Genomic DNA, 27,028 nt, shown 5'->3' with positions numbered 1-27,028 from the left:
GGGCTTCTGGGCTCTCTCAGAAAAAGGGCAAAAGGAACCATTACACCTTAATGGCTTTCTCTCCCCTTTTTCTCAAGTTTTGGCACAGAAGTACTCCTGAATGCTGATGAGGCAAACATGACTGTACACTCTCAGAGTTTGGACAGTAGGTCATTTTTCCTAGCCAAGTCTTAACCTGGTCTTTTGCCTGCAATCCATCATTACAAGATGTGATTTCTTCTTTTTTTTCTGTCGTGCTCTGTTCATTTTCATAATATAACCAACACAGAGGCTTCATTTCAGACCTGCTTACACATATTATCAATGATCCCATCTCACTATAATGATGGATTCATACTGCCTAATTGACCACATTCTTTTCTTTCCTTAGAAAGAAGAAATGATGAGGAAAATGTTCTTGGAGTCCGTTTCTGGCAGGTTCCCATCAGCTTCACTTTGAATTGTTAGTGAAATGCTTGACATTTTTTCTTTGCTTTATAAACATTCTGTGGAAATCATTCAGAATCCTAATGGAAAGTAATATCCCATTAAAACTGACTATAAAATGTCATTTTCATCTGAATCTGTTCCTGAGAAACAAACAGTACAGGTCCCCTTCGACCTCACACATTCCAGCCATGACCAATGGAGATGGATATGAGATGTGCTGATTTTTAAGTGATTGCTATTGCCAAGGCAATTTAAGAGGTAGTCTATTAAAGTCACAGGACAAACTGAAGTACATGGAGAAGGGCATTAGAGAACAGAAGAGAATTCTGATGGTAGGCACCAGGTCTTCCTGAAAAATAATCCTTGGGGCACAGTGAGATCTAGGAAATAAAAAAGTCACTTGTGGTCTCTGTGAAAAAGCATTGGATGGCCCATTTCTAGTTCTATCTCTTTCTGTCTTAGGCCATTAAAGCAGGACAGAGCCACCCCTCAATTTAGTAATCTTATGCTCTCTGAAAAAAATCTTTTTCCCAACTACCTGAGGAAGGTCCCTTGGTATACATAAGTAACAAAGCATTAGACTAAACATCCTTTAGCCATTTCCAGGAAAAACAGCTTTGTTCTGCTTTGCTTTTTAATGGGATAAGTATGAAAAATCAGTCAATGATGGGGCACCAAGAATCACTTTATTCTCTGCATCTGTGTGTCCTTGCAAAGAAACTCAAGGGAATTTATGTCCTGACTAAGCTGACAGGTCAAAGGGTAGATCCTCCTAAGCTGACATTGGGCCCATGATTATACCATTAGTATGTTCAAAGTTTATACTGGTCTTTACTCTAAAATGTCTTTACTTCTTTCTTTTGTTTTCTTTTGTTTGTGGGGGAATGGTGGGAAGGACTGGTTCACTTGATCTTGCCATGGCTGGAAGTTCAATAGCCTCTCATGGGTCAAATTCCACTACTGACTGACATGAGAGTTTTGACCTCCTCAGGTGGTCTGGTGGCTTCCTGCTCCTGGAGACTCACCATAATGGTGCTAGACATTGTACAGAAATCTAATTGGCTTAGCCCAGCTCAGAACTCCTGAAATTAAGAAATCCACCAGCCTATATATTTTGTAGCAGGGATTATGGGCATGCAAAAGTCCTTATTTAACACCTACAATTTTTAAAAAACCTGTACCTTCCACCTTAGAATCAATACTATGTATTACTTCCAAGGCAGAAGAGTGGTGAAGGTTAGGCAATGGGAGTTAAGTGACTTGCCCAGGGTCACAACACAGCTAGGAAGTGTCTGAGGTCATATTTGAACCCAGGCCTCCCATCTTTAGGCCTGGCTCCTAACTGAGCCACCCAGCTGCCTCCCACATGTATAAATTTTTAACCCTTTTTCATCTTATCCTTCTATTTCTATTTCCCCCCCCCCCTTATATTTCTATATTTTCCTCCAAATTATCTGTCCTTCAAGCTGCTGATAGCCCTGGTCCTGAGAATGCCGAGGCTAGAGTGAGCCAAGATAAAGAATTGAGATAATTCACTGGTCTGCAGTATAATCTATTTTCAGATACATTGCTATGGAGAGTTAGTAATCTTTTCTCTCCTACAGAGAAAAGAGTGTGTCCTAGGAGAAGTAAGATTAAACCTTGGGAGTACATGGACATGGCTTTTCCCAGGTTCTGAAATCCCCCTATCCCTTCTGAGTACTTGGAAATTAAACACTATTATTATAACTTGGGTCCAATTTAAATAATACCCTTTTTATGCTTGATTTTAAAATTTCTATTTTGCAACAAAAGACCAAGTGCAATAAAGTAAAATAAAGAAAAATCTACCCTGTGGAAAGAGAGCCGGGTCTGCAGACAGGAGATCTCAGGTCCAATCTGGCCTCAGACACTGTGTGACCCCCAGGGAAGTCATTAAAGCCCAGTTGTCTAGCCCTTACCATACTTCTGCTTTGGATCCAATACTTAATATCAATTCTATGACAGAAGGTTAAGAATTTTTAAAAATAAAAAAATAAAGTATAAATCTCTTCCAAACTAGTCACAAGTAATATGTAAATATTTTCTTTTGACATGAAAGATTTAGCTATTATATTAATGCAAAAAAATAACAAACTTTGTTTAACAGTTATACAATTTATTCTCTATATTTAAAGAAATGTTAAGTATAATTGCATTCTTACCTGAATTTGCTGAAGATCTATATTCAACTCGATCATTACCTTTAACCTTATAAGTCTTTAAAAAATCAGCATGTGACTTGTAGTAATAAGGTGATAGACGGATTCTGTAACACATATTTTAAGATATATAAGACATAGGATAACTGAAAACACAGTACCTTAGGAATATATTAACATTATTTATACATTAATCGTAGACTTAGATTGGGAGCAGGAAAAGACTGGACAAATGTATTCTGAACAACCCCCAAAATGCTATCCTCTAATCTTTGTTAGTTGGGCTGACTATATCCACATAAATTAAATTCCAAAGTTTTCCCTCTCCACAATGTATCTGAATTCATTTAGGTCATATACATCTCTAAGAAAGAGTGTCTCCTGAATAGGTAGGATGACTAAAAGTTAACAGGAACCAGGTGTCTCTCAAAGGAGGTACTTTATAAATTAGTCACCAATCAAAATGCTAATGTTTATACTATATGACATAGTTCTCAATGAAAATTACTTCAAATTTATTCTTAGTTCTTAATAATTATTCAAAGAGTTACTTCCAAAAAATTACTTAGTATTTATAATGTGTATGTGTATAAATAACAATACACATAGTAGTTGGGAGTTGGGGGAAGGAGTATGTGGGATTTTAGTACATAGAAGGCATTAAATAATTTCTCTTGATTGATTCGTCACTAGTTTCCTGTCATCCAGCATGGCCCAACAGTAAAAAGCTTGGCCAAATTAAATATCAGCTGTTCCTCCTGAACCCCAATTTGGGAAGGGAGCTCTCCACTCTTTCTCCCTCTCTCTTTACAATCAGACCAACCCTCTATTAAACTAATCAAGACTTGATTTTAGAATCACCACATATATTATACACGGATCACTAATATTCAAAGAATTAGAGCACACTTAATAATTTAACCTTGGGGGATAATTTTGATAGAATTTCAGAATCTTGAATTTTCATAAATATATTACTCTATTCAGAAGTGAGCCATATCTTTCTAGTTTCTCTGGGGTTCAAACTAATTCCCAAATGTCATTTCAGGCTTTTTATCACCCTCCAGAGAAGGTGAAAAAAGGCATTCCCTATTCTGGTGACTTGGTAATTAAATCCCAAGAGACTAAATAACCTGCTTAAGATAATTCAGCAAGTCAAGCAGCCATGTTAGGAATATTAGAACTAAAGTCCCTCACATCCGGAGAGGACAAGAGTAAATAATCTGTGTTTATTTGTCAAAAACTTAAAATGATAAAATAACTTTAATGGAAAAAAGGGGAGAGATGGGTGCTTGAGATCTCTTTCCCTAGACCTCCTAATTCACAGGGTTATATCTCTCAGTCCACTCAACCAAGGCACCTAATGAAACAAAATTCAAATTAAGTGAGGTCATGTATGTGAAAGCACATTTTCAACTATAAAGCGCTATATCCAGGTCAGAATTTATTAGAATATAAACTATTTTGCCAGGAAGGGTTATTTCATTTTTTTTCTGTTATTTCCTGTGCCTAGCACAATACCTGGCAAATGGTAAGTGCTTAATAAGTACATATTGATTAATTCCTATCATTAGCATCATAATTATTACATCCTTGTAATGGCCATATGTCTGAAACCAATGGAACACTGTAATATTTAAGAAAAAAGTAAAAACCACAAATAAAAAGCTAACAAAAAGATGACCGGTGGATTTAAAAAGCAGACTGGTATAGACATATGCAAGAATAAAAGACATCAGTGAGACTGCATAACTAGAAAGGGACTGGTCAGGTAATAAGGATGAGAGTCAACAAACAGCCAACCTGGTACCCTCAGAGACAGAGACAAAACAAGTGGAAGGGCTCTGGTGCTTAGGGAAGATCTTCTCACAAGGGTTTATAATAAAACATAGACGAGATGGGGCAGCTGGGTAGCTCAGTGGATTGGGAGCCAGTCCTAGATATGGGAGGTTCTAGGTTCAAATCTAGCCTCAGACACTTCCTAGCTGTGTGACCCTAAGCAAGTCACTTAACCCTCACTGCCCATTGATTCCAAGATGGAAGGTAAGGGTTTAAAAAAAAAAACATAGACAAGAATCTCAAGAAAGAGGAGGAGGAATGGGGATACTATGATGTTTTGTTGACTAGAAGAACCATGTGCATGAAAATACATCTCTCTCAAAATAACAAAATACTGAAAAAGAAAAAAAAGTAGCACATCTGAAACCTAAGATTTTTAATTAATTGTTCAGCTCTTACCGGTGATGTAATTTCCTATATAGATCCTCCAAAATTTCTGTGTTCTGTCTGTGATACTCTAACAGGGCTTCTATAAATACTGCCAACTGGTTAACTTGCTCTATCTGCAGCAGAATAGAAGGATTAGCTCATGGAATCTTATGGTTTTTCATCTTCATTGACAAAAACAGAAAATGATCAGACTAGTAATAAGGACAATGGTTTGTAAAGGAAATTCAGGTAATCAGCATAATTCAGGCACATCTTACTCCATTATTGAACCTGGTTAATTTGTAAGAAGATATTCAAGTTCACTTGTGATCTGTGTTAATTTAATACTAAACTAAACACAATGCTTGTTTTTCAAATTAGATATTTCCACAAAGTCTCTAACTAACCTATAGGCTTCACAGACATAAAAACTGCATGAAAAAGCATTCCAGCTTACAAATGCTATTTAAATGTGCTAAATGAAATGTGTGCAGTCTCTGTATAAATACATAATGTCTAAGCAGAGGCAAGAACAAAGTATAACCTTATCCTTGAATATGGAAAGGGAAATATAAAATGTTAAATGACCAAAGACCTAATAGATTCACGGGCATCCATCCCATCTACATGGTCCCTGGGACACTGAGAAAATATTTTCCTTGATACAACTAAATGAAAGGAACAAAATTTAAATGTCCCAACACCTCCTCAATTTTAAAAAGTCAAACACCGACCACCCACTTTGCCAATACTAAGATGAACGGTAAGGAATCTTGTCATACAACCAACAATGAAAAGAACTAGAAAGGATAAGCCTGAAAAAAATAACACTTAGGAAGAGGATAAAAGTTGTCTCCAGATACTTAAATAGTTCTCAGGCATAAGAGGAAATAGACTTGTTAGAATTTCTTAGAAGGCAGAACTGGGACCATTAGGTGGTGCTAGTATATCAAGAGAGGTTTGGTTTCTAGGTAAGAACTTTTTAACTACAGCAATCCCAAAATTCAAGTGATGAAGCATTTAATAAATCTCAGGAAGTGACAAAACTTTTCACTAGGAGTTTTGAAGTTGAGCTTGGATCCTATAAAAGGGATTTATTCCCACATTAAATGAAACGGCAAACTAAAATTCTCTTCCAATTCACAGATTTTTATGTGAAAATTAATGCCCTAATTTTATGACATTCCAAAACTGCAGTATCTGCTAGACCTGGGGGCCTTAACCTTCTAATCTCTCTCATTGTCACTTAGCCACAAGCAAATGGGGGAGGGAGGGTAGAAGAATGCTACAAATTATTTATAAATCAAGTGACTTGTAAGGACTATTTGATATTTACATTTTAGATTTAGAGATATGGGAAAATAATAAAAATACAATGGATTAGAAAAAGGAAGTGGTAGTTGGTCTAGGTTTAATCAGCATAAGCTTTTCCTTTCCTAATTCCATTCCTAATATTATGTGCTTCTCTTTATTCATTCTTGATATTTTAATCTTTCCTTTCCACTCTATTAAGGTTCTTTTCTCCTCCATTTCCTTTTTTTCCCCCTCCTCCTTTTGAAACCTCCCACTTCATAAAAGCCAAGGTAGGTAAAGGTATCGAAAGCTACCAGACCAGCAAAATCTACCCATTGCCATGGGGTAAAACCTATTTTTATTTTGTCAAAGTATACCCCTCCCACAAGTCTTTAGGGAAATGTGAGTGTCCCCGGTTCCTACAGAAACCCTATTGTTCTCAATTTCCTGGGAATCAGGAGTCAGAAGATTCTATTTGTAGTTCTGCTACTGTGATGATGGGAAAAATAACATCATTTTCTCTAACCCTCAGTTTGCACATCTATACATCTAGCTCAAACATTTCAAGATTCACCCATTCTCCTACTGTTAGGCAGGAATCTTCAACTTCAAATCTTCTAAAGTTGAAGTCTTTCCTGCTTCATTCTTCATTGCTTTTTTCCATTATAAAATCTTTTCTTCTATGTATTTTTTAATACATTTTCAACATTTCTCTTGTCCTACCAAGCCTGTATTTCTTTGCTTGAATAATCCTCCATCCGGTTTGCATTTTCTGCTAAAGCTTTTCTTTGGTGGTCTATGCCTTAATTTTCCTTTCTCCTTTCTGCTATTATTCATCATTAACTCTACAATTACATTACTAATACTTCCTTAGTTTTGGAATTCAATATGCATGGAAGATAGAAAGCATATTCCATGAATGCCAAATGATGTTCAGAAGATGCAAAATTAAACAATATCATTTTACAGTTACTTTTTTTAAAAACAGTAAAAATGATCCAACTAGCTATGCTTTAAGTTTCTAGAAACCTTAAAATGACACACAATGTGGCCTCCCAACCACAAAATCAGCAGGATTTCTTGATTTTTCAGAACTTGGTTCTCTATGTGTCTTGGCAATCCAATCTATGACATCAAGATGCTCATGATAGATTTAGCTCTATAAACAAATATAGTTTAAGAAATGTTTACTCCATTGCACTGAGATCTAGTCAGAACAATTTACTATATGGTTGTCTACAGGTTGTTGTTATCATCATAACATTTGTGTCCTTTATGCCACAACTTTTAGTTAAACTCTAATCCAATATTCATTTTATTACTATTTGTTAAATCTACTTTTAAATCCATTTCATTATTATTATCATTCATTAACCTAACAACATCATTTTTTAAGTGTAATATAATTTTCAAAAAAAGAAGAAAAATGTCAGTTGGCCTATGGCCAAATTATACTCTGAAAATTGTGTAAAAAAGAACACAAATTAGGATGCAGGTACTAGTTTGCAGTTGTCAACTTGAAATCTGGAAACCCCAAGTTTGCTCCTGTCCCATGAGAATTCGCCCTGAGGGAGGCCTCAGATTCAGCCATTTCAGACTCAATAATAGACTGTAAAGTAATTGATAATCCCAGTTTAGGTGGGGCTAGCAGACCTCATCAAATGATAAGTACCCTTTTAGTCTTGGAAGTTTCCCCCTACAATGCAGGGATAGTCCTTTTAGCATCTATTGTAAGTAGGCCACTCCCTGATACCCCAGCCTCTGGCTATGGTTTCTTTCCAAACCTGTTTACATCCTGTCCATGTAGTTGGGATCTCTTGTAACCATGATAAAGTCAATCAATCATACTTCCCTGTCCTTAGTTCCCAAATGAAATATAAGTTCCCCCAATTCTATTGTTCTTTGGAGTATCATCTAGTAGATGCTCCTCTCAGAGATACTGTTAGCAGAGAGTGCCTTTGACTCTGTGGCGGCCCAATATTGAACACTATCTCTCTCCTGATTAAAGACTTGGTTTTTCTGACTACTTTAGTAGTTCTGAGTTTTTCAAAGTTAACAGAGTCAACAGTTACTAAGATTTTTAAATTTCTGTCCTTGTAAAAGAAGTCACATGGCATAGTTAATAAAGATCTGGCTTGAAGTTTGGGTCAGTAAGACTTGATTTCAAGTCCTCCCATCTGTCTATCTGGGTGATACTGGATAAGTAATAACTGCTTCTAGATGATTTCCTAAGATTAGAAGGAGCACGTGTTACTACCCGTTACCAGAAGGAGTTTCCTATACTGTACCAGTAAACTCACAGGTCCAAATCACAGGTAAATTATAAAAACTAACCTGGAAAGAAAATCAATCACACTTAAATTAACTTTTTACTTCTCATAATGCTTGCCCCTCCACTATTTTCAGAGATCCCCACAGCAAACTAAGCACATACAATTTTACAGCTGAGGAAACTGAGGCAGGAGCAAACTGTCCAAAGCACTATTACACAAAAGAGTTTTCAGCAAAAATGGAACTAGAACTCAGGTCCCAGTATTCCTTCCAACAGACTGAAAAAACTCAGGCATTGGTGCTAAGGTTTTGTCTCTATATCTAAGAATTTGCCTTGGAAACCTAGAAGTTCTAAATGGTTTCTTGGTATTTGTAGAGATGGAGTCTCACTCACCTCACTTTCTGTGGTTCTTCCTAATGTCATAATCCTGAGTTTGCTATAGTGAAACTGTTGGGATGAATTCTTTCTGTAAGGAAATTCTTTCTTGCATAACACACCTAAAAAGTATTATCTATCTCTACTCTAAATGTAGTTGAGGAAGAAGATTTCTGCTAAAAATTCTGCAGGGTCTCTCCTCAATTATAAATACAATGAGGGAATGCCCATCTTCCTCCAACAACAGCTTGCTTTTCAGTGACAAAGCTCAGACCCTGGGCTGTGTGGGTTTGAGGAGTTTAACCAATCAGAGCTGACATCAATAGCCAATCTCAATGTGTGGTCTGTTACTAGGGTCTCTGATGGGTTAGAATGTTAAATAGCATTCGCCCTGATAATATCTTACCCTTTCTTTCACTCAAAAGGATTTCTAATAGTTTTTATCAACCAAAAAGTTCCGGTATCCTTGCAGGAAACTGCAATGTCTTTCTTCCTATAATTCATATCTGCAAGGCAAATACTAAGGATGGATATTTTTTGGTTTCTTTTTTTTTTTAACAAAGCCATGTTCACTGGCTGTTACATTAGATTTGAGAAGTACAGGGTGTATCATCTTATATTTATTATATTTCACATATTTGTCACCTCAAATTGTTGTATTTATTATCACCTCATTTATATATAGAAATATTTATAGATACCTTAGAGATGACAGGTATTTCTCATAATGTCAACCAATATCAGTTCAGATTTTAGGGGAGCTAAAAGGAGCAAGATGAAATGACTCAAAGGTTACATGTCATATACCCCAATAAGGATTTTGTTCCAAGACTTCTCCAGTCTGAAAACTTCTAATGTGGATAATGTCAGAAATGGATAATACAAAATAGTAGAGTGGAATGAGGTAGGTACCTCCATGGAAATAGGGGAGTTCAAAGGCCATGTCCTTCATCTGATCTTCTAATAAGAAAGGCCTTTCTAGAAAGCTCTCTACTTGGGTTACACTAGGATCAAGAAGAAAGGCAAGAAGGGAGAAAAGGCCTGAAAACCTCTGACCTTTAATTAGAATTCACTTTTCTCCTTCTAACAGATGAATTAGATAACTTGGTAGAAGAAAAATTGGAAGGGGCAGCTAGGTAGCTCAGTGGCTTGAGAGCCAAGCCTAGAGATGGGAGGTCCTAGGTTCAAATCTGGATTCAGACACTTCCTAGCTGTGTGATCCTGGGCAAGTCATTTAACCCCCATTTCCTAGCCCTTACCACTCTTCTTCTGCCTTGGAATAAATACATAGTATTAATTCTAAGGTGGAAGGTAAGGGTTTAAAAAAATAATAGTGGATCAGAATTCCAATTCCAGATCTGCCATTAACTAGCAGTTTAATAATTACTGTTTGTTTTGATTTTTCTCTTTTCAAATAAAAGTCAAATATGGGAAGGAGAGATATAATTTCCATAAATAAGTTCTAATGAAGCCTATGAATAGGCACTACTAGGAAGAGAATCAACAGCTAAGCCAACAATAAAATGGGAAGAAACCTAGATTGCTTAGCCTAAGTATTGGCAATGGAGAGCCTATCCCCTATGGACAAAAAAGAAAAAGAAAAAAGAAGAAATTAAGTCAGCCCTTTAAGTATCCAAGGAAGGCTTAGCCAGAAAGCAAGCTAGATGACAATTCCCTAGTCAGGAAAGGAATTTACCCACTCATTGACAGCTAACATACTTCATTTTGGAAAAACTGGAAATAAATAAATTTATTAATGAGGCAATTACTTCTGATTTTTTACTGATAATTAGGGAAGAAATGTTACAGGCTGAGCTAAATGCCAAGCCAAACTTAGTAGCAGCTGAATATATTTATCTTTAATGTAGACCTTTGTAAAAAATCCTAATGATGTTCTCTAAAGAAAATAACTCATGAACTATTCTGTTTAAATGTGCCTGTCTATATACAAGCTAGTTGGCAGCATTTATAAAGCAATGTGATTTTTCAATGTAATAATAATTTGGTGATATGAAATATTTTGTATAGGAGGCCCAAGACAAGTTCTTTTTTTTTTTCTCTAGAAGAGGTGATATGGTAGATAAAAAAGACTGTTGGACTTAAGAGACATAGGATCATAAATTTAGAGCTCAAAGTTTAGAAGCCATTAATTCTAAACCGCTCATTTCACAGATGAGGAAACTGAGGCAAAGAATGATTAAGTGTCTTGCCCAGGGTCAGTTAGTGAGGATTTAATGATGATTTAAACTTAGATCTTCCACAATCTAGAGTTCTATCTATGATATCATGCCATCTTCATCAGACATGTGATATGTGACTTGGGCAAGGCATTTTCCTGCTTCCTAATCTATGAAATGGGAATGTAATATTGACATTACACAACCCACAGCATACAGAAGGAAAAGTATTCAGTAAAACTGTAATGTGCTTTAGTGATATTAGCTATAATTATTGTTACCAAAAACAAAAAGTGAAACCCTAATAATCAAGAAAAAAGAAAAAGAACAGGGAAGATAAAGGGGATACTCTCCTTCCTTGTACTTGAGAGGTTTATATCCCATCATAAGAGTCATGATTACAGCACTTAGCCTCATGTCTAACAGAGTAGAAATTTAATAAATCGTTTTTGTTTGAATGCTCCATTTATGATAGTATAGTGATGATATCAAATAGCATTCCTAAATATGCTAAGGGGGTAAGGGGATCACTTGTTCCACAGATCTAAAAGAAAACTGGACACACAGTATTAGAACTAGAGATTCTGAAATCTCAGGTTTGGAGAACTGGTATAAATGCAAATGCCTTGGACCCTTAACTTCTAGGACAAGTTGGGCAATGCAATAACTCTGGGTGACTTTGAATAGGCAAAGCAGGACCTGATGCAAACACAGTGGAACTATCCATTCTCTCAAACTTCAAATGGGCTTTCAGTAAGTTATTTTCCATTTTAAGGCCATACCTAGACGTCATTTTAATTTCATTTCAACCACAAATAATTAGAGACTAAATAATGGGGGGGGAGGGGACCCACTGTGCTTTTCCCCTGGCTCTCACCAGATATAGATGACTGATTGGCCTCTGAGCAAGGACATCCCACAATAATCTAATTTCTTGACTATCTAAAGTCACAAGAATTGACCACACAAGAAACACACCAGCATGTACTATATATTTTGTATTCATGAGGATTTTAGAGTGCCTTCCTCTCCCTGAAAATGACAACATATCTCCATATGAAAAATTACTTAATTAAAACTATTATTTTAGGATTCTTTTAGTTTGCTTTAAATAGTTGAAATGTCATACTCACATCATTTTCTAAAAAATTAGTCATGCTGGTTCTAACCAACTCCTTTGACTCTTCAAATTTTCCTCCTGCTACTTGTAATTCTTCAGGATGTATGATGGAAATATCACGTCTCTTTATATAATCATAGTCCAAACGACGGCTTTCTAACTTTCTCAAGTTACGCTGAGAGAAAAATTAGAAAATGTCAGACTGCTTTTATAATTCTGTGAAAATGCTAATTATTTTTCCAAAGTCCAAAACACAGAATGCCTATCTATCCCTTTCAATGCCTAACAAAGAGAGATCATAAAGGGTACAGCGGATAAAAGCTTATGGAATAACTGAATATTTATGTGTAAATACAAGTAGATAGATCCTTTCGGCATCCAAAACAAAGCATAGCAACTAAGAAAATATTGTCCTGAGAACCTATTTTGAGGGTTATTCATTTCTTTCCATTATTGTTGATATGCAGAAATTGTACTCTAGATAATTCCTAATCAAATAATCATAGAAAGAAAATAAGTAGCAACAGAAGAAACATTTAACCCTCAAAAATTTCTGTGTGGACAAAGAACAAAGCATAGAACAATAGGAGATGGTGAGAGCTAAGCAACCACATGCAAAACTTAAAAAAAAAAAAACCCTAGGAATTGATCTCAATCTCTAGAAGAAATCAAAAAGGAATTAAAAAAACAAATAAGACAAGTCAAACAAAAATGGGAAAAAATGAAAGTAATGCAAAAAGAAAATCACAGCTTAAAGAACAAAATTGGTCAATTGGAAAAGGGGGCAAAAAAAACAATGAAGAAAAGAGTACCATGAAAACTAGAATGGATCAAATGAAAAAGGAAGATCAAACAGTTGTGAAAGAAATTCAGTCTTTAAAAATTAGAATTGGGCAAAATAGAAGCCAATGACTCTATGAAGACATCAAGAAACAATAAAACAAAATCAAAAGAATGAAAAATTTAAAATATGAAATATCTCACTGAAAAACTGAAATATTTTTGTTAAATATTACTGAGCCAATCATCAAGCAGAATCATGTTAGAAACAGAAGGTACTTTCAAGGTCATTTAGTACAACCCTCTCTCCTTATAAATGAAGAAACTGAATCTTAAAGTGACTGAGTGACTTTCCCAAGGTCCCACCAACAGTGTTAGGGCTGTAAGTCATGTCCAGGTCCTCTGACTCTAGATCTAGGGTTTTTTTTACCTTTGAGAAATCCAGATTATTAGTTTACCCTCACTGGAATATACTCCTTTATAACTTTCACTTCTTTCAAATCTTTCTCTCCCTTTACTTCTTTCATGATGCTCTTGCCCTTTTTGATTCTATGGATTTTTAATCATTTCTCCTTCCTCGAATTGTCTTGTACTTACTGAATCTATGTATATGTTGTATCATCCATTAAAATGTAAGAACTCTTAAGTGCATGGACAGTCTTGTTTTAGTCATTGTTTCCTTTGTGTCTGGCACAGTGATTTGGAAAAAGTAGAACTTAATTAACATTTGTTCTACTGAATTAAAATGAAACTTAAGAATTTATTTCACCAACTCTTATCAAGGTAAAGTGACACCAGATTTCAAGTCAGTAATAGTCACAATAACAATGTCAAGAGACCAAGGTTAGTTGGGCTCAAAAACTAATTGTTTAACATTTCTGGACTCCAGTTTCTTCATCTACAAAATGAGGCTGACTTAGATGATACCTAAAAGCCTAATGGCTAGTCAGTGCAATGGATAGAGTGCCAAGTCTAGAGTGAGATTCATCTTCCAGAGATCAAAATTGACCTCAGTAAATTGACATTTACTTACTGTGACTTAGCTCTGCCTTAGTTTCATTATCTGTAAAATGAGCTAGAGAAGAAAATGGCAAATCATTTGAGAATTTTTGTCATGAAAACCCCAAATGGGGTCTTGAAGAGTTGGAAATGACTAAACAACAACTGAACAACAAAATCTCAAAGTATTTCACAATATGAACACCATCAACCAACCAATGTATTAAGCACCTACTATTAGATATACTAATTAGAATTCAGTTTCTTGTCACTTTGAATTTACATTGTTTTAGTCACTGTTTTCCTGGTTCAGCTTTTTTTACTCTATTAATTCTTCATGTTTGCATTTTAATGTTTCTTGCGGGTCATCATTTCTTGGAATACAGTGATAGTCCATTATATTTTTGTACCATAATTTGCTTAGCCATTACAAAGTTAGTGGCCATTTAATTTGTTTTTAGTTATCTACTATAAAAAAGTGCCACAGTGAATATTTTGGTCTATATGGGACCTTCATTTCTATTATAGACCTTCAGGAGATATGTACCTATCAGTAGGATCTCTGGGTCAAAGGTTATGGACATTTTAGTCATATTTTTACCTTAATTTCAAATTCTTTTCATAATTCTTCTAGCACATCTAGAATCATAATTCTAAGCACATTTCCCATTATTTTCCAATGCAGCTATCTACTTTAGTTATGTCATGCTCTTTTTGTTTTTGTGTCTTTCCATTCATATATCTCCCCTCTGCTGAGATTCCTTCCCCTTTTCATTCATCTAAAACCTATCCATCTTTGAACACCCTCTTCTATGAATCTCTGACTAAGCAAGCCCTCACTATTCTCCTCTTTTTCTGAATTATTTAAAGAAAAGCAATTTATTTGGTGCTTACTATGTGCAAAATACTGAGCTAAATGCTGGGGATTTAAAAACATGTGAAGACAGGCTCTACCCTTTTAAGGAGCCTACTTTCCAAAAGGAGAAAACACTACAAGGAGAAAATGGCACCCAGGGAGGTGTAATTTGGATTAGGAACTTTAAAGGGTTGCTAAATAGTCATAATGGAATATATAGATGTAGGATTTCTAGTAATAATGCCAGTATTTATTTGATTATGGTTGTAGAACTGGACAAAAGGCTAAGAAATAGTAGTCCACTGATGGTAATACCAGAATGTTTATAGTTCTTATGGGCTTTGCCATATAACTTGGAACAAAATCACATATGGTTGTACATTGTTTATGTTGTGCCTCTTAATCTGTCATTAATTCTAATGTTTAAACTTGAACCTGGAAAATAGCTGAAAAAGTATAACTCCCTACTTCATTATGGAAATGGGGAATTATAAGTATAGAATACTGTCTATACTGTCATACAACCAACCAACCAATCAATAAGCACTTCCAAGTATTTATTATATGTTGGGTACTTTGTTAAGTGATGAATACACACACATACAAAATAAAAAAATTGTACCTGATCTTCAGAAGTTTACATTTCAATGATGGACACAGTATATATAAATCAGGACATTCAAGATAAATAGAATAGTTAGAATTGCGTTAGAAGAGATGGCACTAATATGGGGGGTACCAGTAAACAGGTAGCACTGGAAATGAATCCTAAAAGCAAGCTAGAAATTCTAGGAGTCGGGGTCTGGAAAAAAAAAGACTTTTCCAGGCCAAAAAAAAAACCAAAAAAACAAAAACCATCCAGTGGCAAGTCAGAGAGAAACAGAGATATACACAGAGGTATAATTGCAAGGAATTGTAAGTAGGCCAATATGGCTGGATTAGAAAAAGTATAGAAGGTAGAAGACTATAAGAAGATTGGAAAGATAGACAAGGGCCAGGCAATATATGAATAGCTACTGGAGCTAACAAAGAACCATTAGAATTTACTGAATTGAGGTAGTGATGACATAATCAGATCTTGACTTTAGGAAAATCATTTTGGCAGCTATGTGAAAGATGATCTGAAGCATTAAAAAACCTGGAACACAGAGAAAAATGAGAAGGCCACTGAAATAGTCCTGGCAAGAGGTAGTAATAAGTGGCTGAACGAGGCTGGTAAAAATACGAATAGAAAGAAGAGGAAATATAAAGAGGAATAAGATTTGGCAACTTATAGGATATATGGAGTCAGCAAGAAAGAAGAATCAAAGATGACACATGGGTAATAAACCCAAGAGCCTAGAAGGATAGTAATAAAGCATATCACCAGGAAAACTAATGAGTACTCTGTTACCACTGCCACTTTGACTGGAAGGCATAGAGAGCTAAGGGGAAAAAAATTGCCCACAAAATCTCCAAGGGTCAGAAGCCTGATCAACTCTTCATTTTCCACCAGCCATACTCCAACACCATTGATTCTCCTATGTAGGAATCTTCTCCCTAATTTTCAGGTATCTTTTATGTGTTGTGTTCCTCCATTAGATTATAAGCTCACTGAGAGTAAGGACTATTAATTTTTCTTATTTGTATCCCCAGCACTTAGCACAGTGCCTGAAGTATATAGCAGAAGCTTAATGACTGTGTATTGCATTGATGCCTACAAGATTTGGGGTTCAAAGTGAACAACAGGTCATTAAATGGGACTAGAGAGATCAGAAAAGAGACTAGGGCTGAATAAAGAGTAAAAATGTTGGTCTTAACTATTTTTTTTCCTTTGAAAAAAATTTTTTTTCAATAAGATTAGTTGAGATTACATAAGGCATTCATGTATTCTTTCCTTGTAATACTGGCAGTAAGTCTAGGGACTACCATTCTTAACTGTCTCCCAGGTCTGTAATTTGGTCATTGTTGTCGACTCCACACTTTCACTCCACATATCCAATCAAGTTGCCATCTTGAAGTCTCTTAACATCACAATATTGTTTATATTTAATGCTTTCTCTCTCCTCACTGCCTCTTTAGTTTAAGCCCTTAAGTCTCTCCCTACTATAATCATTTTTCCACAAAAAATTTTTTTTCAAGTGCAGACTTTACCAACTCAAATTCTACAGGCTTACTATTGCTTCTATGATTAAAAATTAAGATAAAATCCATTTCAGCTTTTAAAGCTATTCCCAAAGTGACCCCAACCCATCTTTCTGGTCTCATTTTATTAGCCTTCTCATATATTAGTATACTCAAACTGCTTTTATCTCTACTTCTTGAATACAACACTCCATCTTTTCATCTCTGTACCTTTGCCCTCAATATGCTCCATCTTTACCTCAACCACACAGAATAATCTTACTTCTTTCAAGGTGGAGTTCAAGAATTAATTTCTAAGTTTTTCCCATATCCCCAAATGCTAGAGCTCTTCTCCAAAATATATTTATTTGGCAATTAGGTAAACTTATCTAGACCAATACAGAATGAAGTAAGAACAGGAGAAAACTTTATACTATGTTATGAGAAATGAAAATAATTCTGGGAAAAGGCTTCAAAATGGTAAGCAATGCAAGGATTAATCATGATTCCAGAAGGCTAACGACTCACATCCCATGTCCTGGTAGAAACTATGATGGAGAACGAGTCACATTTTTGGATATGGTCAATCCAAGAGTTTCTTTAGCTTGACTAATGTGGAAGAGGCATGAAGGAAGAGAGAACTTCATTCATGCAAGACAGAAAGCTGGGGACATCATCTGTCAATCAATTTATTCACTATCTAATTACCTACCTAAGCTAATCAATAAGCATTAATCAAAATCCAACCACCATAGATCCCTTTTCTCTACGTCAACTGTCAGCTGGTCCAATTACCAGTCTGACTGAGACAAAGACAGATGGAACTCCTGGTCTCTAGGAAACTCCAGAGGCAAAAGCCTCCTCCCAACTTCTCTTTCCCTTATATACCTACTTTGTCTCCAAGGTAGCAGAATCTTCAGATCTCTAACAGAAGCCTGTGAGTTAAGAGGCTTTTACTGAGAAATCTTTCTGCTCCCTTAAAGAAACAGAGAGAGAGAGAGAGATTAAGAAAACTTTTAACAAAAGGGAGGACTCAATGAAGCTAATTGCTGATTATCACCAAAAGGTTCAAAACTGTAAAAGAAGAAATTATAGATATTTGTGGATTAGGGTTACATAACTGCTCTATTTAAGAATTAACAAATTACAATGAAATAAACACAAATATATTCTATCATGTCCTCTGTATAACAAAATTCAAAAGGTTTAGGTAAAAGATCAGTAGCATCTAAAATACTAAAGAGGAAGTCAATCCAGGAAGGATGAAAAAACTCTTGTAATGATATTCTAAAGATCCAAAGAAAAATATCTACAGGGAGGAAAAGTAGAAATTATCTAAAGTAAGACTAGTATAAATACACAGGAAACTCTTCAACCAACTTAGATTTTTTAGAATATATAGGGGACCACTAGGTGACTCAATGGACAGAGAGCGAAGCATGGAAGCAGAAGGTCCTGGGTTCAATCTGGCTTCAGACATTGCCTACCTCTGTAACCCTGGGAAATTCAATTAACCCAAACTGCCTAGCCAGTCTTCTGCCATGAAAATAACACTATTTATTCCAAGACAGAAGGTAAGGGTTGTTTCTTTGTTTTTGCAAAAAGAAAGAAATAAAAGAATATGGAATAAGGGAAATTAACAAAATTTAAAAAAGAAATATGCAAAAGATGGAACAAGAATATTTAACAGGATAAAAATTTTAAAGCATGGCATAGTCTTAGTGAGAGTATCAGGAGTATTAGTGAAATTGGCAAGGAAAGGTAATGACAAGTAAAAAAGGCACTAGTTAAATTTATAAATATGACTTCCATTTTCAGGGGACAAGATGATGATATAAGAAAGGAGTGCTCCAAGGTCATCCAAAATCACCTGCAAAAAATTCAAAACAAATTCTGGAGGAATAGAATTAAGAAAAATGAAACAATTTTCTATCTGAAGATAGCATGGAGGGAGGCAGAGCCAATATGGCAGAGACTAAATGACATAGAACTCGGTCCTTGCAGTGGGGGAAGCAACGAGGGGGTCACAGGGGACACAGCAAAAGCAGGAAAGATAGCCTTAGGGTGAAACACTTTGAAGCAAGTTACACAAAAAACATCACAGATCTCCCTGCTCTCACTCAAGACTCTAATACGGAAGGGAAAGATTGCACCAAGGCAAAGCCCTGCTAGACAAAGCTAAGAAAGCAATGACCACCAACATGCAGGAATCCCAGTCCTCTTAACGGCAAAAGGAATAAACAGCAAAAAAAAGAACTTGACCTTGGAAATTTTCTACCAAGAAAAAGAGCAAAATGCTGCCCAAGATAGCATGGAGGGTAGACAGTGAAGATCCATCTCAAAGGGGTATGAGTAGAGCATGGCCCACATCAGGTAGCATACAGGTGGAACTGGGCAATTAAGGGAGAGTGAGGAGGAATGGAAATTTAACTCAATTCAGAGCAGGTAACACCTAAATAAAACAATTGCAATCCTCTCCAGATTCCATTCATTGTACACCTTGCAAAAGAAACCTGGGAAACATCACCTCTATCCCAAGAACAGAACTAAATTGTAATATATAATTCAAAGATCATGAAATAGGCTGAAAAAATGAGCAAAAGACAAAGGAAAAACCTAACCTTAGGAAGCTACTTTACTGACAAGGAAAATCAAAACATGAACTCAAAAGAGGACAACAATGCCAAAATGGAAACATGTGACACCTAAAAGGAAAGTGTTAAAGAGTAGCAGCCCCAAAAAGAATTTCCTGGAAGAACTCAAACAGGATATAGAAGAAAATTGGGGAAAAAATAAGTCAACAGCTTAGTAAAATGTAAATCAAAATCCATTGAGGAAAATAACTTCTTAAAAAGCTGAATTGGCCAAATGGGAAAGGAGATATATAAATTCAATGAAGAAAATAACTACCTAAAAATTAGAATTAGGCAAATGGAAGTTAATCACTTTGTTAGGACATGAAAGAATAATAAAACAACATCAAAAGAAGAAAAAAATAGAAGAAAATCTAAAATATCTCTCCAGAAAAACTGACCTTGAAAATAGATCTAAGAATTTATTGGACTACCTGAAAGTCATAATCAATAAAGAGCCTAAACATGTAACAAGCAAAAGAAGAAATGACAAAGGAAACAAAAGTTTGATTTTTCTGAGCATATTAATTTATTAAGCAATGCATGGCAACTGACTAACAAATCAGGACTAAGCCCCTTCCTCAGTTTAGGACTGGATACTAATAAAGAGGGAGAGAGATTTTTATCCATTAAAAACAGTTAATGAAGTAAGACCAACTCATTAAGGGAATAATACATTATTAGGTCATTTGATTTCTAACTGGATGAAAGATTAAGAATGTTCCAAATGGGAAGGGGAAAAGTGAACATGTATATTTTCACTGGTTCAGGAAAAGTCGTATATAACACCTCACCAAGTATCTATAAATAATCAAAGGAACATGGAAACAATAACTGATTGATCCATATGTGACCAGTTTTCAGAGAAGACATATACGTAGATAAATATATAAAATGATGAGAAAACTCGTTATATCAATCTGTGGATCTGACGATATCTCTGGTCAACCACAGACATAGGTAGTCTAATTTCCAAGACAAAAAGGGCTAGATTAAAATAATACAATAAGATTTTCTTCCAATTTCCACAACTGAATAAACTTTTCTCATAAGACAGAATTTGGATTAGGTCCATAATTGAACAAAAAAGAACTGAGCTAACTCCAAAACTGAGTTACAAGATGGAGTCAGTGTGTTTCACTTAATTTCCTACAAATAATAACTTGCTATCCAAATTCCTTCAATTTTTCAATAGACACCACTACAAAAAAAATTTTTTTCAGGGAAAACTGTCCTTAAAATCCCAATCATGAGCATAAAATAAAAACGGAAAAAAGTTTGCTGATTACCTTCTAAAAGAGACGAAAATAGAAAAACTCCCAGACCTATATAGCCTCATTTCAGAGCTCCATGGCCAAGAAGAAAATGCTACATACAAAGAGAAAGAAACAATTTAAGGACCTATTTGTATGGAAATATTTATAGCAGCTCTTTTTGTGGTGGCAAAGAAGTAGAAAATGAGTGGATGCCTAATAACTGGGAAATAGGTGAATAAGTTGTACCACATGAGCATAATAGACTATAACTGTAAAAAAAGAAATTATTAAGAAGAAAGACATATAAATTGATGCAAGGTGAATTAGCATAACCAGGAGAACACAGTACACAGTAACAGAAATATTATATAATGATCAACTGAATGACTTAGCTTTTATCAATAATATAATGAAGGGGGTGGAATCAAGATGGCAGCTTAGAAGCAGCAAAACTTCAGACATCTGAAAAGCCTTCCTTAAGGATCACAAACTGAATGCTCCTAGGGGACTGAAATTCAAACTTAACAATAGGACAGAGCAGGGAAACCCTCCTTCTGGACTCAATTCAAAAGGTATGCCCTCCAAAAGCCGGAATCCAAGAACACTTGGGTCTAAGGGAAAGTCAGAAGGGAGGTCCCAAAACCCCTCCCCCCCCAACCCACAGCTCTGAGGCCCCAGAGACAGTGGGAACCTCTAGGCAAGCAAAGGTGCTGGTCTAGAGGGCTGTGCAAGGCTCAGAGCATCAAACACAGGCAGCAGAAAATCAGCCAGAGAGAGATCGAAGAGCTGGCAGCCCCGGTGGCTGGGTTCTTCCATTTGGCTCCAGTCTCAGGGGAGGTTTTTGCCTCATGGCACATCCAAACCAACCCAGTTGAACCTAATCCCATCAGTACTCCTCAGAGCTCAGGGAGGCCAGAGCCCCCCCCTCCCCAATAGAGTGCAGGGACTCCTGCAAGGACAGGAAACTCTGGGCAAGCAAAGGCACTGGACTGGAGGATGTACCTAGCGGAGAGGGCTGTGCAAGGCTCAAAGTGTGAAATGCAAGCAGTGGGGAAGCAGCTGGAGAAAACTGGAGAGAGCCTGGGTGGCTGAGACCTTCCGTTTGGCTGCAGCCTACAGGGAGTTTTCGGCCTCAGAGCACATACAGCCCAACCCAGTTGAACTTAATACGATCAAAAGCTTCCAGAGGACAGGGAAGTCAACATTCCTCCCCCAGAGACTGTACTAAGATATCTGACAAAGCTCCAAGAGGGGAGACTGAGAGAAAGCCCCAAACCCAAAAATAAATGAGAGTAGCAAGAGCACAGACAAGTATGGGGAGCAAAGAACGGGTAAATACGAGCAAACTAAAGAAAAAGAAGAAAGAAATTACAATAAAGAGCTTCTGTACAGGTAATGAGCAAAGAGCAAACAAAACAGAGGGGGAGGGATCAGCAAAGGAAAAATCAGAAATCCCAGTGAATTAGAAACAGGCTTTGGAAGAACTCAAAATGCAATTCAAAACACAATTAAGAGAGGCTGAAGAATATTGGGAAAAGAACTTAAAAACTAAAATAAGTCAACTGGAAACAGAAAATAGTGTCCTGAAAGCCAAAATCAAGCAGCTGAAAAATGAGGCAAAGGAGATGAAAGATCAGATAAAGATGAAAAATGAGAAGGAGATGAAAGACCAGGTAAAGAGGATGAAAAAGATGACCTCCAAAGAAAATCAGACCAGAAGGAAAAGGATGACCAAAAAGCCAAGGATGAAATCCAGTCTTTAAGAACCACAAAAAACAACTAGAATTCAGTGACCTCACAAGGAAGCAGGACATAAAAAAAACAAAACAAAAAGAATGAAAGAATTGAGGAAAATATGAAGGATCTCATTCACAAAGCAGAGGATTTAGAAAATCGTTCAAGGAGAGACAAATTAAGAAATCATTGGTCTACCAGAAGACCATGACAAAAAAAAAAGCCTGGACATCATACTAAAAAAATTATTCAAGAAAACTGCCCTGATATCCTAGAACAAAAGAGAAAAGTAGAGATTCAAAGAATCCACAGATCACCACCTGGACTTAATCCCCAACTGACAACACCCAGGAATGTTTTAGCCAAATTCAAGAACGATCAGACCAAAGAAAAGATATTACAAGCTGCCAAGAAGTCATCCAGAAAACATGGAACCACAGTGAAGATAACATAGGGTCTGGCTGCATTCACACTGAAGGACCGAAAGGCACGGAATATGATATTCCAGAAAGCAAGGGAACTAGGCCTACAACCAAGAATCAACTACCCAGAAAAACTGACTATATTCTTACAGGGGAAAGTATGGTTATTCAATAAAATAGAAGAATTCCAAGAATTCATGAAGAAAAGTCCAGACCTGAACAGAAAATTTGATGTCAAAGCACAGAACTCAAGAGAATCATCAAACGATAATTAGAAAAGAGGGGGAAAAAGGAGAAACAAAACAAAACAAAACAAAAATTTTTAAGAGACTGAATAAGTTAAAATGATATGTATCCCTATAAGAAAAGAGGTCATTGGTAACTCTTAAAAACTGTTGTTATTACTGGGGCAGCTAAAAGAAGTACACTGAGAGGGAACAGTGACAAACTATATAGGATGAAAAGAGCTAAAAAATAGGTTAATATTAAAAAATGGGAAAAGAAACAAATGGGGGTAGATTTATATGTCACAAAGAAGCTCGTGGTGGGACAGGGGAGAACATCAATACATTCTAAGGGTAAAGAGGTTGAAGATAGGAAATACTCAATTCTTACATGCTTTGAAATTGAACAAAGAGGGAAGAACAATCCAATCCATTTGGGGAGAGAATAGATTTGTGCCCTATAGGGGAGTAGAAAGGTAACAAAAGGACTGGTGGGGAGGGAAGCAGTGCAAGGGAGGGAGGGGTCTGGGGGGGGTAATTTTAGAAAGACTACAAGGAAAATGGGAGGGGGGAGTAAAAAGGAGGAAGGTAGAAAGGGAAGGAAAATAAGGGTGGGAACAAGGGGGACTGATTAAAAATAAATATTGGTCTAGAAGGAAATAGTGAAAGAAGAAAAGCGAGGACCAGGAGTAGAAATCAAAATGCTGGGAAATACACAGCTAGTAATCATAACTCTGAATGTGAATGGAATGAACTCATCCATAAAATGCAAGTGAATAACAGAGTGGATTAGAATTCAAAACCCTACCATATGCTGTCAACAAGAAACACACATGAGAAAGGTAGATATGCATAGGGTGAAAGTAAGATGGTGCATCCAAATCTATTGGGCATCAACTGATAAAAAGAAGGCAGAAGTCGTAATGATGATATCTGACAAAGCCAAAGTGAAACTAAATTTAGTTAAAAGAGATAGGGAAGGTAATTACATCCTGATAGAAGGCAGTATAGACAATGAGGAAATATCTGTCCTCAACATATATTCACCAAATAGCATAGCATCCAAATTTCTAAAGGAGAAACTGGAGGAGCTCAAGGATGAAATAAATAGAAAAACAATACTAGTGGGAGACCTGAACCTTCCTCTATCAGAACTAGATAAATCAAAACAAAAAATAAATAAGAAAGAGGTAAGAGAAGTGAATGAAATATTAGAAAAATTAGAATTAGTAGACATGTGGAGAAAAATAAATAGGGACAAAAAGGAATAGATCTTCTTTACAGCAGCACATGGTACATTCACAAAAATTGACCATGTATTAGGGCATAAAAACATTGCAAGCAAGTGTAAAAGAGCAGAAATAATAAGCGCAACTTTCTTAGATCACAATGCAATTAAAATAATAATTAGTAAGGGAACATGGAGAGGTAAATAAAAAATTAATTAGAAATTAAACAATACAATTCTCCAAAACTGGTTAGTTAAAGAACAAATCATAAAAACAATTAATAACTTAATTGAAAAAAATGACAATGATGAGACATCCTTTCAAAACCTATGGGATGCAGCCAAAGCAGTACTCAGGGGTAAATTTATATCCTTGGGTTCATATATTAACAAATTAAGGAGGTCAGAGGTCAATGAATTGGGCATGCAAATTAAAAAATTAGAAAGCGAACAAATTAAAAATCCTCAGATGAAGACTAAATTAGAGATCCTAAAACTCAAAGGAGAAATTAATAAAATTGAAAGTCAAAGAACTATTGATTTAATAAATAAGACTAGAAGCTGGTACTTTGAAAAAAGCAAATAAAATAGACAAAGTACTTAAAAAGGAAAGAAAAAAACCAAATTGACAGTATCCAAGATGAAAAGGGAGACCTCACCTCTAATGAGGAGGAAATCGAGGCAATCATTAAAAACTACTATGCCCAATTATATGGCAACAAATATGGCAATCTTGGCGATATGGATGAATACTTACAAAAATATAAATTGCTTATATTAACAGTGGAAGAAATAAATTACCTAAACAACCACTTTCCAGAAAAAAGAAATGGAACAAGCCATCAAAGAACTCCCTAAGAAAAAATCCCCAGGTCCAGATGGATTCACAAACAAATTCTATCAAACATTCAAAGAACAACTAATCCCAATATTATACAAACCATTTGACAGAATAAGCCAAGAAGGAGTTCTACCAAATTCATTTTACGAAACAAACATGGTACTGATCCCAAAGCCAGGCAGGTCAAAAACAGAGAAAGAAAACTATATACCAATCTCCCTAATGAATATATATGCAAAAATCTTAAATAGGATTCTAGCAAAAAGACTACAACAAGTCATCACAAAGGTTATCCACTATGACCAGGCAGGATTCATACCAGGAATAAAATAAAATAAAAGGATGGTTCAATATTAGGAAACCATCCACATATTTGGCCATATTAACAAGCAAACTGACAAAAATCACATGATTATCTCAATAGATGCAGAAAAAGCCTTTGATAAAATATAACACCCATTCCTTTTGAAAAAACTAGAAAGTATAGGAATAGAATGGCCTTTCCTAAAAATAATAAACAGTTTATTATCTAAAACCATCAGCAAACATCATTTGCAATGGGCATACACTAGAATCCTTCCCAATAAGATCAGGAGTAAAACAAGGATGACCATTATCACCTCTATTATTTAACATTGTACTAGAAACACTAGCAATAACAATTAGAGAAGGAAAAGAAACTGAAAGTATTAAAATTGGCAATGAGGAGACCAAACTATCACTCTTTGTGGATGATATGATGGTTTGCTTAAAGAATTGTAAAGAATCAACCAAAAAGCTAGTCGAAATAATAAACAACTTTAGCAAAGTTGAAGGATACAAAATAAACCCGCATAAGTCATCAGCATTTCTATATATCTCTAACCCATTTCAGCAGTAAGAATTACAAAGAGAAATATCATTTAAAATCACCCTAGACAATATAAAATACTTAGGAATATATCTGCTGAGACAAACACAGGAACTATATGAACACAACTACAAAACACTCTACACGCAGTTAAAACTAGATCTAAACAATTGGAAAAACATTGATTGCTCATGGGTGGGACGAGCTAACATAATAAAAATGACAATCCTACCCAAACTTATTTATCTATTTAGTGCCATACCCATGGAACTACCAAAAAACTTCTTTACTGAATTAGAAAAAAAAATAACTAAGTATATTTGGAAGAACAAAAGATCAAGGATATCCAGGGAAATCATGAAAAAAAAAATGCAAAGGAAGGAGGTCTTGCAGTCAAACTATACTATAAAGCTGTGGTCATAAAAACAATTTGGAACTGGCTAAGAGACAGAAAAGAGGATCAGTGGAATAGACTTGGGGTAAATGACCTCAGTAAGACAGTCTATGACAAACCCAAAGATCCCAGCTTTTCAGCCAAAAATTCACTATTTGATAAAAACTGCTGGGAAAATTAGAAGACTGTATGAGAGAGATTAAGTTTGGATCAACATCTCACACCCTACACCAAGATAAACTCAGAATGGGTGAATGACCTGAACATAAGAAAGATAACTATAAGAAAATTAGGTGAACACAGAATAGTATACATATCAGACCTTTGGGAAGGGAAAGATTTTAAAACCAAGCAAGACTTAGTCACAAAATGTAAAATAAATAATTTTGACTACATCAAATTAAAAAGGTTTTGTACAAACAAAACCAATATAATTAAAAACAGAAGGGAAACAACAAATTGGGAAACAATCTTCATCACAAAAACTCTGACAAAGTTTAATTAGTCAAATTTACAAAGAGCTAAATCAATTGTACAAAAAATCAAGCCATTCTCCAATTGATAAATGGGCAAGGGAAATGGATAGGCAGTTCTCAGATAAAGAAATCAAAACTATTAACAAGCACATGAAGAAGTGTTCTACATCTCTTATAA

At 35.6% G+C, this 27,028-nt stretch overlaps 1 protein-coding gene across 16 annotated transcripts in view; it reads right to left on the bottom strand.

The window, feature by feature from the left end:
- Positions 1-27,028, bottom strand: part of SH3GL3 (SH3 domain containing GRB2 like 3, endophilin A3) — a 162,026-nt gene that overhangs the window by 9,431 nt on the left and 125,567 nt on the right. For 15 of the 16 annotated variants that reach the window (XM_007479247.3, XM_007479246.3, XM_007479248.3 and 12 more), the window contains 3 exons: positions 12,068-12,229; positions 4,848-4,951; positions 2,613-2,716 (listed from right to left, as the gene is read on the bottom strand). In XM_007479247.3, coding sequence (XP_007479309.1) covers positions 2,613-2,716; positions 4,848-4,951; positions 12,068-12,229 — 370 coding nt within the window. The remainder of the gene's footprint in view (positions 1-2,612; positions 2,717-4,847; positions 4,952-12,067; positions 12,230-27,028) is intronic. The other variant, XM_007479254.3, reaches the window with a different exon arrangement.

The sequence above is a fragment of the Monodelphis domestica genome, chromosome 1 (assembly GCF_027887165.1).
Source record: "Monodelphis domestica isolate mMonDom1 chromosome 1, mMonDom1.pri, whole genome shotgun sequence".
In the NCBI taxonomy this organism is placed as follows: domain Eukaryota; kingdom Metazoa; phylum Chordata; class Mammalia; order Didelphimorphia; family Didelphidae; genus Monodelphis; species Monodelphis domestica.
This window is presented reverse-complemented; position numbering and strand designations above follow the sequence as displayed.